The sequence below is a fragment of the Toxorhynchites rutilus genome, chromosome 3, assembly GCF_029784135.1.
Source record: "Toxorhynchites rutilus septentrionalis strain SRP chromosome 3, ASM2978413v1, whole genome shotgun sequence".
NCBI classification, from domain to species: Eukaryota; Metazoa; Arthropoda; class Insecta; order Diptera; family Culicidae; genus Toxorhynchites; species Toxorhynchites rutilus.
The window spans coordinates 197556579-197571549 of record NC_073746.1 but is presented as its reverse complement, the minus strand read 5'-3'; the positions used below and the strand labels follow the sequence as shown (position 1 = coordinate 197571549).

General features: G+C 37.8%; 1 protein-coding gene across 1 annotated transcript in view; it reads left to right on the top strand.

Moving 5' to 3' along the window:
• The first annotated feature begins 317 nt into the window (after positions 1 to 317).
• Positions 318 to 14971, top strand: part of LOC129774668 (ras-related protein Rab-35) — a 32461-nt gene continuing 17807 nt past the window's right edge. The window contains exon 1 of the mRNA XM_055778500.1: positions 318 to 549. Within this exon, the coding sequence (XP_055634475.1) occupies positions 498 to 549 (52 nt within the window). The 5' untranslated portion in view covers positions 318 to 497. The remainder of the gene's footprint in view (positions 550 to 14971) is intronic.

The following is a 14971-nucleotide window of genomic DNA, read 5'->3' as shown; positions in this document are numbered from 1 at the left end:
CATAATGCGAGAAATATGAATTGGAAATTTGTACTTAGCTTTTGTATATCCTCTTTCAACGTTATCCGATGACACATTCAATTTTGTACCATTTGAGTAACTGACTGGAATGCTTGATATGTGAACTTCCTATCTTCCTGGCTACTAACACAATCAAAATTTAACACAACCAAAACCCGTGAATCTTCCCACCTTCTATTCTTCATCTCGACTAAAACCTGTGAATCTTCCCACCTTCTATCCTTCATCTCGCTACTGCTCCACCTCATATGTTCTCATTGTATTTAATGTATGAATTGCTAACTGTCAACAAGTTAATGTTGATGTTCTTCTATATGACAGTTCCTTCTTTCTGTTTTCAAGATATTAAATAGATATCGTTTAATATTTTAAAATAACTTGCTAGGTGCATTAGAAATGCAGATATCTTAAAACTTTTTTAAGCTGGATAGTTTCAGTGAATATTTTACAAAATTTGTTTGTTAAAATAGGCACCCATGGCTCGGGAATACGATCATTTGTTCAAGCTCCTCATAATTGGAGATAGCGGTGAGTGATAGTTTGTGATGCGAGTAGATTTTGACATTAATATGATGAGTTTTAGTTTTTGGTAAATATATTTCCTGTTTTAGCATTATCCAGTAATTCAACTGGATCGAAGTTTCTTGAATATTCCATTCCTGATGAACTGAAAAAACCCTCCGATAGACAGAATTTTCATATTCTAAATGTTGGAGATAGTGTGCATGATTGGACGAAATGTTTATGTAAAGTGGAAATACTACATGTTAGAACTATTTTCACTTAATTATTCCAGAAAAATGTGATTTAATAGCAATCGTGAACTCAATCAATTCACTCCAGCAATCGCTTAAAAACTACGACGAACAAATGTCTTCCTTCAGGGTATTCGTCAAAATACACTCTGAATAAATCAATTTCGAAAGATATGTTTTCCTCTGAACTCGTGCTCAATCTAGACTTTAAGGTTTTAAATTGAATATCGGACGTCTGTTCAAGGCGATTTATTGAGAAAATATTATTCAGTCAGAGCCGATAGAAGTGTTCAGATTTAGTGTAGTTTTGGATCTAGCCCTTGATTTTTCTTTCGCATATCGTTTGTTCGGGCTCGGGCAATTGTACGGTGGACTGTATTTGGTATGTATGGAATTCCATAGACCTTGGCGAATGTAGGTGTCCACACAGAATTACCACGGGTGGGGTTCTTGTGTGGATCTACAATCTTGGTCGGAAATGAATGACACTGTTCGGACTTGTTTCAAATTTATTTAATTGTTGTTGTCTTTACAAAGGTTGGAATAAAACTCAACTCTTACGTCTGTACTAACTCGCTTATATAGCTTTCGCAACCTATTCGATATGCTACCATCGGTTAATGAGGAAAGCAATGTTGCCACGTTTGCGCTACAAATGTTACCGAGGAACCTTACTGCTAAAACCTTACAATGTATATTTTAATTCTTCCGTTTAGAACGGAACATCGTTTACCAGTCGGTAATAGAGCTTGTCCAAAAATATTGATCATTTCAGGAACATTCAGGTTCTTGGTAAGGCTGAGATTCTTCATTTTTACATAGAGTAAGGTGCAAGCACTCTAAGTGTAGTCTGTTATAGAGGTTTTCTACTACACGATTTATTCGCCTGAATCCTTATAAAATATATTATACTCTGGTTCGGCTTAATGCATATCGAGCGCGACAAATCCACAAAAAAACAAGCTCATTCTCTTTTTGCTATTGTGTTGTAATGTATCATGCTTAGCTTAAACTTTGAAATTCTCAACTCTAACAAAGGCAGTTGACATTTTTCTTTTGTGCTTCAGAATCTCCTTCAAAGGCTCTAACGTTCCTAGAGAAGTTTCGTCGTTCAAACGTTGTATCTTTTTTATCATTTTTATTAGTACTTGGTTGAGATTTCACTATGGCAAAGAACACGTCTTTAATGTATTGGCGTGTTCAGTGCATGTCAGAAGCAATTTGTTTAATAAAAAATCCACGGTCTTAACAAAAATCGAGCGAGAGTCCCGGCAAGATATGCGTGATGCCAACCACTCGGTCATGGGAACCCGGAGGATAGTTTTTTCCCTTTATTTAGTTAAGCTCAAGTGGATAAAGAGCCATCATCAAGCAGTTCCTTTTGGAACTGTTTGAATATATTATAATTACATAATCATTAACTTAAGTCTAATTCAGCCGTATGGCACCCGCCATGTTTTTGGTGCCAACATCTCACACGTCAGAAGTATTTGTTTTCTTCAAAACAGCGATCCGCGTTGACGGCAGTGAGCTTCGTTTACTAGTTTAGGGGAGCGTCAAAGAACAGCTGATTTTCAGTCGTAGTGAACGTTTTCAAAGTTAAAATTATGAATGAAAATTAGTTTTTCCATATCAAATTAGTATTCTGTTTAAATTAAAAACATTTTTGTTTGCAGGTGGGGAAAAAGTCTCATACGAAAATTGTTTATGAAGACAACTTTATATTATAGAGAAAAAAATCAGCAACAATGTTGGAATTGTATGACCATATGGATGAATGAAAGTCAGAAATACGTGTTTCTAATAATTAAATAACATAATGTGAAGAGAGAGATGCGACCTACATACAGTAAACATTCACTAACTGGGCGAAAAGGGAACCAGTATATAATATAATTTGAGGAAATTATTTTTCTGTAATTTAATTCATGTTTTTGTCATTCGAAAATAATGTCAATTTTCATAACATTTCAAATTACATTCGAATGCCACGAATGCCACTTTTTTCGAGATGACACCAGATCTCGACGTTTCATGCATTTTTAAGCCATTTGGCATCGAAAAACAGGAAGTGGGTTATATCTATGGTATAACCGCAAGGGTGACGTAGGACTATCGTTGATTTAGAGATCATTTGTATGAAGTTGAATCTGAATTCATTCTGAATGAATATTTGAAGAACTTCGAAAACGAGAGCGTTACGTTGGAGGCACAAGGTTTTATGCATCCAATATTGGATACGGAAATATCCTACTGATGGGGAAGAATAATCTTCAGAAGCTATCCTGTTGATTGCGATTGATTGAAAAACCACAAAACCAAATGTATTTGGTCACACTGTTACATGGATAGAAAACATTCAATCAAACTCTTTCACATGAATATATTTTGAAAATTCCCAAAGGAACTGGCAGATTATTTTCAGTAACGATTAGTTATTTCCACATTTTCCTCGATACTGGAAGCCCACCAGTGGTTAATGCCAACTCGATAACCACCTGTTAATAGCACTTGATTGAAACATATTTGGTCACAGTGTTACATGGATCGAAAACATTCAATTAAATTCTTTCACATGAATATATTTTGAAAATTCCCAAAGGAACTGGCAGATTATTTTCAGTAACGATTAGATATTTCCACATTTTCCTCGATACTGGAAGCCCACCAGTGGTTAATGCCAACTCGATAACCACCTGTTAATAGCACTTGATTGAAACATATTTGGTCACAGTATTACATGGATAGAAAACATTCAATTAAACTCTTTCACATGAATATATTTTGAAAATTCCCAAAGGAACTGACAGATTATTTTCCAGCAATGATTAGATCTTTCCGGAACTTTCTCGATGCTGAATGGCATCCTAACGGAAAGAGTTCTGCTCGTGTATGTGTCGATCCTTCGCCGTCCACCTCCTCCAGCACGTTATGCAACGATGTTGTCTTGTCGATGTCCTCACGAAAAATGAATGTGTCTCACCACCAAAATATCGCTTAAGTATGCTTTTTGTGTGTGATTGAATCGAGAGAAGGTGTGGTTTACAATGGCAATTTGGAAGGCAAACTAGAGGGGAATGAACTCTCTGAGCTCGGAACTTTCGGCGACTGAGCAATAATCGATTGCGGGCGCATACAATATTGGATACGGAAATATCCTACTGATGGGGAAGAATAATCTTCTGAAGCTATCCTGTTAATTGCGATTGATTGAAAAACCACAAAACCAAATGTATTTGGTCACAGTGTTACATGGATAGAAAATATTCAATTAAACTCTTTCACATGACTATATTTTGAAAATTCCCAAAGGAACTGGCAGATTATTTTCAGTAACGATTAGATATTTCCACATTTTCCTCGATACTGGAAGCCCACCAGTGGTTAATGCCAACTCGATAACCACCTGTTAATAGCACTTGATTGAAACATATTTGGTCACAGTGTTACATGGATAGAAAACATTCAATGAAACTCTTTCATATGAATATATTTTGAAAATTCCCAGAGGAACTGGCAGATTATTTTCAGTAACGATTAGTTATTTCCACATTTTCCTCGATACTGGAAGCCCACCAGTGGTTAATGCCAACTCGATAACCACCTGTTAATAGCACTTGATTGAAACATATTTGATCACAGTGTTACATGGATAGAAAACATTCAATTAAACTCTTTTACATGAATATATTTTGAAAATTCCCAAAGGAACTGGCAGATTATTTTCAGTAACGATTAGATATTTCCACGTTTTCCTCGATACTGGAAGCCCACCAGTGGTTAATGCCAACTCGATAACCACCTGTTAATAGCACTTGGTTGAAACATATTTGGTCACAGTGTAACCTGGATAGAAAACATTCAATTAAACTCTTTCACATGAATATATTTTGAAAATTCCCAAAGGAACTGGCAGATTATTTTCCAGCAATGATTAGATCTTTCCGGAACTTTCTCGATGCTGAATGGCATCCTAACGGAAAGAGTTCTGCGCGTGTATGTGTCGATCCTTCGCCGTCCACCTCCTCCAGCACGTTAGGCAACGATGTTGTCTTGTCGATGTCCTCACGAAAAATGAATGTGTCTCACCACCAGAATATCGCTTAAGTATGCTTTTTGTGTGTGATTGAATCGAGAGAAGGTGTGGTTTACGATGGAAATTTGGAAGGCAAACTAGAGGGGAATGAACTCTCTGAGCTCGGAACTTTCGGCGACTGAGCAATAATCGATTGCGGGCGCATACAATATTGGATACGGAAATATCCTACTGATGGGGAAGAATAATCTTCTGAAGCTATCCTGTTAATTGCGATTGATTGAAAAACCACAAAACCAAATGTATTTGGTCACAGTGTTACATGGATAGAAAACATTCAATTAAACTCTTTCACATGAATATATTTTGAAAATTCCCAAAGGAACTGGCAGATTATTTTCAGTAACGATTAGATATTTCCACATTTTCCTCGATACTGGAAGCCCACCATTGGTTAATGCCAACTCGATAACCACCTGTTAATAGCACTTGATTGAAACATATTTGGTCACAGTGTAACATGGATAGAAAACATTCAATTAAACTCTTTCACATGAATATATTTTGAAAATTCCCAAAGGAACTGGCAGATTATTTTCAGTAACGATTAGATATTTCCACATTTTCCTCGATACTGGAAGCCCACCAGTGGTTAATGCCAACTCGATAACCACCTGTTAATAGCACTTGATTGAAACATATTTGGTCACAGTGTTACATGGATAGAAAACATTCAATTAAACTCTTTCACATGAATATATTTTGAAAATTCCCAAAGGAACTGGCAGATTATTTTCAGTAACGATTAGATATTTCCACATTTTCCTCGATACTGGAAGCCCACCAGTGGTTAATGCCAACTCGATAACCACCTGTTAATAGCACTTGATTGAAACATATTTGGTCACAGTGTAACATGGATAGAAAACATTCAATTAAACTCTTTCACATGAATATATTTTGAAAATTCCCAGAGGAACTGGCAGATTATTTTCAGTAACGATTAGATATTTCCACATTTTCCTCGATACTGGAAGCCCACCAGTGGTTAATGCCAACTCGATAACCACCTGTTAATAGCCGCGCGTGTATGTGTGTGTAGCGATGTCTTCCCAGGGAACCGTTTGTGGCATCACTCTCCTCCTGATAGATTCCCTTCTGGCCTAGGGTGCACAAACAGGCTCTTGGTGACACCGTTCATCCGCGCTTTCATGATAAATAAAGAGCTTCACCGCAACAGCGACAACATGCTCCAATCGCTGTTCAATTAGAACTGAGTGGATTTCCGAGCGCCGCTCGCTTATATACCGATTGGTGATTTCAATAGCCTGTTTTGAAAGCAATTTTAAGACTATTGAAACAAGTTTTTGGATCAAAAAGTAACAAGTATATAACGCGTAGACATTTTATCTTTCGAATGAAGTGTTTATCATACCATTTCGTTCAGTTGTTTAGGAGCTATTAACGCTCAAAATCTCGGTCTCCGGCGTAACGCTTTCGTTTTCGAAACTTTGATTTTACACCCCGGTATAGAAATGAAAGACGTAGTCCTACGTCAAAAAATTCGATTTTTCATTCGATTGGAAGATAGATTTTCGAGAATCAAAAAATCAAAACTTTGAGCGCTCTGAGGCACCCCTAAATTATGTCCAATCGAGCTGGAACTTTGCACAGATCATTTTAACAATAAACAAAATGTACATGGTCGGTTTTTGAAATTCGATGATAATTTTTTTCCCATACATTCATTGCCACCCTAGGCAACACACACTGAACAATGGCCTTCAAGTTTATGGAAGTGTGATGTTAATTAAAGATACCAAAACCAGTGTATCCGTTGATTCTTGAACCATCAGTGAAGAACATTCTTGAAGAATTGATATGGTTATACTTCGAAGCGAAAATATGATGGATTGTCGACGATCGAAGATGATCTAAAATGTCACGAATTGATTCCTTCATTGAAAGATCGAAATCAACAGAAGATCTGCAGAAGTTCGGAAAGCCAACATTATTGAAGATGTTTGCTGAAAGTTTTATTTCTTGGGAAATGTAATGAGATCACAGATCCATGGATCTCGACCTTTGATTCAATTCGAGAAGCTTCTTAAAATTTTCAATTACTAATGGGTTCATGATTTCGATCCGGATTAAGAAGCGATAGGACAGTTCCAACAGTACATAGGACAGTAGTTTTGTACAGCCGTATTAGGTCTTCTGTATGAGCACCATGTTCCAGTAACTGTCCGGAGAAAATTTGTTCTCTGTTGACATTTTTTATTCAGATACGCAATACACTGAAGTCGCTTTTTACGCGGGTTTTTATACGCGGTTTTATTTTACGCGGCTTTTTTTTCGCGGTTTTCGGAATTTACGCGGTTTATTTTCACGCGGATTTCGGAATTTACGCGGATTTCGACATTTACGCACGTATCAACCGCGTACAAATTCAATGTGCTAATTGATGTGACTTTTCACGAAATACGTTTGTATTGTATCACTGATTAGTAGCTGAGAAATAAAAGGAAACACAGATATGATGATTGCAGCATACAAAAAAAAAATCAGTTAATCAATTGTTAACATATGGGTTGCATTTTTAATTAATGATTCACTATTTGCTAAATTGTTATACGGATTTTAAATTCACCCGTTTTATTTCTACGCGAATTTTTGAATTTACGCGGTTTTATTTTACGCGGATTTTGGAATTTACGCGGTTTTCTTTTACGCGGTTTTCGTTTATGCGGCACGTATCCCCCGTGTAAAAAGCGACTCCAGTGTATGTTTTCCCCATGTGCATTTAGAATCAAACGAAACTCCAAAACCAAACGAAATTTTTGAAGCTTGTGGATTGAACGATGGTTTTGTTGAACAATTGAAGCTGAAGTTCGGGAGGTTGGTGCTTCCTAAAAATACGACCATTTCTGTTTTTTCAGTTGAGAGTTCAATACCTAGTTTCACAGCTTATATAGATAAATTATTTAAGGACATTTGCAGCGGTCTTTGTAAATCAATAGTTTTAGTACCTGATATAGATACAACAATACCATCTGCCAGTCGCCTCAAAGTACATCCATCTGCAAGATGATCATCTATATCAATAATATAGAAATTATACAAAAGAGGACTTAAGCAAGAGCCTAGAGCTAATCATGGAAACGGCACAATTTCCATGAGAGAAGTGCATGTGCTTTTCGGATAACAGATTAAACAGAAAGTTGTTCAAAATGGTGAAAACCCTTGGTTGTGAAGTTTGTCGGATAAAATTCTTATAGATACTGAGTCAAATGCCTCTTTAAAGTCTAGGAAAACAGAAGCCATCTGTTTTTTATTACCAAAGTGCGTCTGAATTTCGGAAGCAAGTCATTTGTCAATCATTTGTTCGAACTGCGTATCTGATAAAAAGTTGTTCGTTTCGACCCATTCGTCTAAACGAATGCACGAAAAAAGAGCAAGTGAGATTTCAGTCATTGAAAACAGAGGCTCGTTATTACTATTGGAAGACGATGTAGTACGAGATATGTCTTCTGCAGGGACGAAATCCGGACTTTTTGGCAAAATCAAGGATCCATTGGTCAATTCGTTATCCAGCTTTTGACGAGTAAAGTTCAGTGTCGGTATTGTGCGTTATCACTTTTGCTATTGTGCTATTGGTATAGTGTACTAGTGGAGCTCATTGCTGTCCGCTTCGAACTGACCTTTTGCAGCTATTGGCGGCTGTTGAACATCGGCATAACGGGATCGCCATCGCGTGGCTATAGCAAACGGGATTCATCATCACGTGACCGCGTAAGCTATACTTGCGCTATTGTGTTGTTTCCGTAGCACATAGCCTATGTCTCTTCCTGAATAATGTAGTAGAGCGCATTATCGGACAACTTGTATATTAGGGTACATATATTTATTATTAATATTATTATTCAACTCATTTGTTCATTGTTTAATATTATTATCATAACTTTTTCTTGTTTTGCTATTTTTTAAAATTATTTTTTAAATCGTAAATAAATTAGACATAAGACAGAAATATTTTCAAAATGAAGAATTGTGGAGGATCTCCAGAGATGGAGATCTCCAATACTGAATCCCATACAAGACCTGGGAAAAAACATAAACGAGTCCCTTCTGAGGAAGATAATTCTTCCGGGGACAAATCCGCTCATCCTATCTGGTCTCGACTCCAAATGTACATAGGGGGCCCATATTAGGTATCTGAGTAAAAAATGTCAACAAAGAATAAACTTTCTCCGTATTACTGGCACCTGGTGGGAGCCCATCCAGAAGATCTTAGAATGTTGTACCGAACAATTATTCTTAAGTGATGGAGTATGGCAGTTTCTGTTTTCAATCAACTGCCAAAACACACCTCATTAAACTCTAGCGAATTCAGTATCTTTGTCTCCGCATTGCTTTGGGATGTATGCCCTCAACGCATACCATGAGTCTCGAGGTTTTGGCATTCGTACTCCATCTAGAAGATCGCTTCAATTTATCATCTCTTCGGTTCTTCATCCGGTGTAAGGTTATGAACCCATTGGTGATCGGAAATTTTGAGCAACTGATCGAGCTAAATTTTCACTCTGGATTCATGAGTCCATATCATGAATTCATCTCCATGCAGGTTGATCCTTCTTCGTATATTCCCAACCGTGTTTGTTTTCCTGACTACATTAATTCCTCTGTGCATTTTGATCTGTCCATGAAGCAAAATATCCATGGATATTCAGATTATCAACGATCGAAGATCGCTCCAACGATCTTCGATGGAAAGTATGGGGGTATCAATTGTGATAATATGTACTTTACTGATGGGTCCACTATAAACGAGTCCACAGGATTTGGAGTTCGCAACAAAATTTTCAGCACCTCCCATAGTCTTCAGTTTCCTTGCTCAGTGTATATAGCTCTGTCGAAGCTATCCGTTCAGTGGGGCCGGAAAAGCACTCGCCGTACTTCCTTGAGAAAATACGAGAAATTTTGAGTGCTTTATCCAGATGCTGTTATGTCATCACCTTTGTCTGGGTCCCTTCAAATTGCTCAATTTTGGGTAATGAGAGGGTTGACTCATTAGCATAGGTAGGTGCAATTGAAGGCGATATTTATCGGCGTCAAATCACCTTAGATGAATTTTATTCTTTAGTCCGCAAAAATACAATCGCTAACTGGCAGCGCAAGTGGAACGAAGATGGTGGTTCCACTCGATTATTCCTAAGGTTAGCCTCAAATCATGGGATTGAGTCGGGACTTTATTCGCACCTTCTCCCGGTTTATGTCCAATCACTGTTCGTTGGATGCACTACTCTTCCGTTTCAATTTTGCCAGCAGCAATCTCTGCGTTTGTGGTCAAGGTTATCACGATATCGAGCACGTTGTTTGGTCGTGTGAGGTGTATCTGGTCGCCAGATCGAATTTAGAAAACTCCCTTCGGGCCCGAGGAAGACAACCCAATGTGCCGGTGAGAAATGTATTGGCTCGGTTAGACCGGATTACATGTCCCAAATATATGTTTTCCTTAAAGCTATTGATCTTCGTGTGTGATTGTCCCTATATCCTTATACCCTCCTTTTCTTCATTTGCGAGTAATTGGTCCCCTTGCTATAAACAGTAGAATAAGTTGAAATGTAAATACACTATAGATATACGAATAGATTTAAGAATTGAGTTTGATCATCAACATTTTTATAATCTCCTTATATCCCATCCTTGTCCTGAAATAAAATGTCACCCTTCTAAACTCGAGTCAACCGTGAGTAATCGGTTTTCTACCATACTACCTGTGTGGATTCCAGAATGCACATTGACACCACTGCCAGCTATAACTGTCTTACCTTATTGGCGGTCTAACGCAACACGTAAACGATCGGTGAGACATCTGGATTCTGTTTTTGAACTAAGAAAATGATGACAAGGTAACCTAAAATTGAGAAACAAATCACGTATGTTTTACTTCCGGACTTTCCAAGGTAGTTCTCACATGCACCATGCATTTTTCTACTTGTTTTTGATGGTGCTTTCGAATTTCCGTCTTTGATTCAACCATTGTCAATATTTATACAATTTTCACTACTGAAAGAGATAAGAAAATAACATGTCATATATAAAAATGCGCAGAATCAAATTTCTTAAAAACTCATCGCAATCAAATAATCTTTTATGATTATAACATTGTAATTTATGGAAAGAACTACAAACCTTCCATAAGCTCACATGGCAAAATTTAAAACCATCATCACTTTCACCGCAGCGCCGCCTAGGTGTAGATTTGTACGTTAGATCGCCAATTCTCTCATCCCACAATTCGTACATATCCCGATCACAGCAACCTGATGAGCAAACCTTGAGCTCGGCCTGACAGCTGATGTGAACACATCACACAGGAAATCGGCCTATTTCTAATTCCAGCTGCAGCAGAGGTTAGATGTGTTACCGAGTACCGGGGCAAGAGCTCGGTTATCCACACTAACCATAGAATTAGGAAATTGTCTATATATAGTTATAAAAATATAGTTAAGAATTTGGCTCCTTATGTAATTGAATAAATGAATTAATAAAAAAAAAGAATCCATCGGTTGGAATACTCTTTGTTTTCGTTTGTATGGTTTTTGTTTAGCATACACCTGGCTGTGTTCCATAGGGTACCCATGAATGTTTCCCTTGACAAACTATTGACATATCGTTGCCAGTAACTGCATTTTTTTCGCTTCAATAAGATTTTTTAATTTGGTCTCCAAAAGTTCATACTTATCAAAATTTTCCATTGAGCCATTCTTGCGAAAATTTTTGAAAACAGAGATATTTATTGGAATAAGCATCCGAGCACTCTGTCCCACGTCTCGTTTGAACTTGAATGGCAGTGTGGTAAATTAAACTAGCAATGACATCATATTCTTCGAGAGTGGGGAGATCACGAGTCGAGTTGATGCACTTTGATATAATACTAACAAATTTCTCACAGTGAATATTATGGGTAAGATCGTATACAACTTCGACCATTTTCTGTGGGCACATCTCATTGGCAATAGAAACAAGGATTGCTAAGTGATCGCTACAGTGAGGATCTTGGACGAACGTAGTGACAAGTGCTGTCTTCTTTCTCTTGCAGGGGGTTTGAGTACTCTTGTGGCTTCGACAGTGTTCAAAATTGACAAACTGAAATTATCGCATAGATCATAGATGATTGAGGAACGGTTATCATCGTAGAGTGCCACACCATCTGAATTGAAATCACCCAATATTTCCTTTGGTTCAGGTAAAATCTTGATAATTCCATCGAGTTGTTTGCGTGAAATTCCAACTCTGGGAGGAATATACACAGAAGGAATGCATAGGTCTTCTCCCCTTATTGTTGTTTGACAAGCGACTACCTTGATTCTTAGAAGCGATGGTAATAGGATTTTATAGAAGGAATGGCATTTTTAATCCCCAAAAGAACGCCGTCGAGTCTCTTCGGTTTAAAAGTATAATGTTAAAATCGTGAAAATTCCTCATCAGGGGAAGGCCATGTTTCACAAAGAGCAAAAACGTCAGAATTTATATTGTTGACTAAAAATTTTAGCGATTCGATTTTGGGCTTAATACTTCTGCAGTTTCATTGAATAACCTGAATTGTATCTACAGGGAAACTTCGATATAACGTACCCTCGTTATAACGTACCCTCGATATAACGTCACTCGATATAACGTACATTTTACCTCGATATAACGTACACATTTCCAAAGTGTAAAGGAAATTTTTTTTCAATATTTTTTTTTCTGATAGAACAATGAATTACCTGTATTGTGATGCTAAAACAAGTTTTGTGCCTTCAATAAATCCCGAAATACAGCTGGTTTTGTGATTCCGGATTCTAAAGGAATCAAGCTTTAATCAACAGTACGAAGGAAAACATCATGAGAAAGGCTGGCTTCGTCTTCTGATTGAAGTTATTCATTAACTTTACTAAAACAGCAACACAATAATGTATTATAGACTACGTTTGTGAGTACTTTATTATGCTTCGATATAACGTACAATTCGATACAATGTACAATTTTGAAAGTGAAATGTACGTTATATCGAGGTTTACCTGTATATCGCTTATAGAACAATTAGGCATCGAGAGAGAAAATGGTTGCAAGGAGGGGCCATTTTTCTGTCAAGAATGCAAACAGTTCAGGAATCAAACTATCGATGATACTTTTGAGGGGCTCGGGAATGCTTAGAGCATATAGAATGTGACTCGCAATACTTGGTAGGGAAAATAACCCAGCTTTGGAAGACCCGGACGAAGTGTTCACGTCTATTTGTGTTCTCAAAGAAGTAAAACCAAGAGGCGTTTGCTTTGGAATTTTATCATTTTCAGAGGACCTCTCAATTGGTTTAACATGTTCTTGCTTCTTACGAGAAGTCGTAGGTGTAAGAGGAGCGGAATTTTCTTTTTACTTGAGCGTCCCGGTATTGACATGAATGCTTCTTCAATGGAATAAAAATTTTCACAATGATCGGGCAGCATTGCATAAGTGTTCTCTTGTGCTCCAGGATTAGGAGACTCTTTTGCCACAGCCCTTTTGAGAATGTTTGGTAGAAACGCACCCCTAAACGCGCTCCTGCGGTTGTTACACAGCGAACGGAGAGAACGGAGTAGAGAGTGAGTGTCCTCACTGAATGAACCGTCATCGTCATCACCTACACTATTACCGACGATAATCGAACAAGGGACCTTTGTATGCCGAGATATAAAAGCCAGAATCCTACTAAAAAGGAAGTAATTGTGTTGCGCAAAAATGGTCGAGAAATAATTGTTAGTCTTAAGTCCAATAAATTTGTATAGTTTTGTAAGAGAATAAATGTAGTTTTGTGTAGAGTTTGTCTTATAAAATTTGCGAGTTATAATTTTGTGTTGAGTAACCGAATAAACGGAAACGGAAATTGGTTTCGTCCAGTGTGGATTTGAATAAACGCAGTGTTGTAAATTGGCCCAACCCAAGCTATCGAAGCCGGAAATCCCAACCCTGAGGCGCCAACGATACAACATTTTGGTCCTTCGAACCGGATTCTGGAGGAACCGGCAGGACGGACAGGATAACCAGGAAAAGGAATTAAGCTATTCAAGGCTCAACACAAAAAAGAAATCGCCATCGCAAATTCAGAAGCGAACAAAAAGGATCGACAATCAAAAGGATTTTTGAATTCGTCATTCCACATCTATACTGGTTCGGCGGAATACTTGAGTTGGACAACGGTCAACTGATTTGTTTGGTCAGGTTAGTAGAACAGATCAGTATATGTCCAGCCAAGCTAGGTGACAAATACCATTCTAACACTCGTATTTTTTAAATTATGTGTGCGCGCATCGTAATGGAGGCTTAAATGCAATTCAACAACGGCGACAATACAAAGGAAGTGCATTTGGAAGAAATCGATAGAAAGCTTAGTTCAACCATTTCAATTTTGGAGCGCAACATTACCTTAGGCAACGTTGTTGTCGCATCGTGCACCGTGGGCGGACACACTGAACCGGAGCAGATTTATTTTTTGTAAGGTAACTATACATAGTTCAGTGTATGTCCAGTCGAAGCGTACAATTCGGAATACTAACCGTTATCTTTCAACGTGTTCTATACATCGTATGAGCCATTGAACCAACCATCGGGAAACCGCGAGGTGCTGTTGACGGACACAATCAAGTGGACCATCAATATCCAACGGAGAAGCATCAACGTAGTTTCGAAACATTACGAAAACATTACACCAGAATTTCGAATTGGTTAAGAAAATATTGTACTGTGTCAGCGTTTTATTGTGAGCAACCATGCCGCCATCAACATCGTCATCCAGCAAACGTTCACCGTCCCTAAAATTGCTGAAAACAAGGCTGAAGGAAGTTATGGTAACATTTAATGATATTTGGCAGTTTACCGAACAGTTTGAGGAGGAGGTTACAAATAGTCAAATAGATATACGCTTAGAAAAATTGGATGAATTGTGGGAAAAATTTGGCGATACTTTGATCGAGATTAGGGCTCATGATGATTTTGTTGCCGAGCAGGACGATTTCGACGAGGAAAGGCAAGAATTCAGCACCCGTTATTACAAAACCAAGGCATTCCTAATGGATAAGATCAAGGAACGACGTGAACCATTGACGCCCAATCAGTCCATTCGAGTTGGTGACAT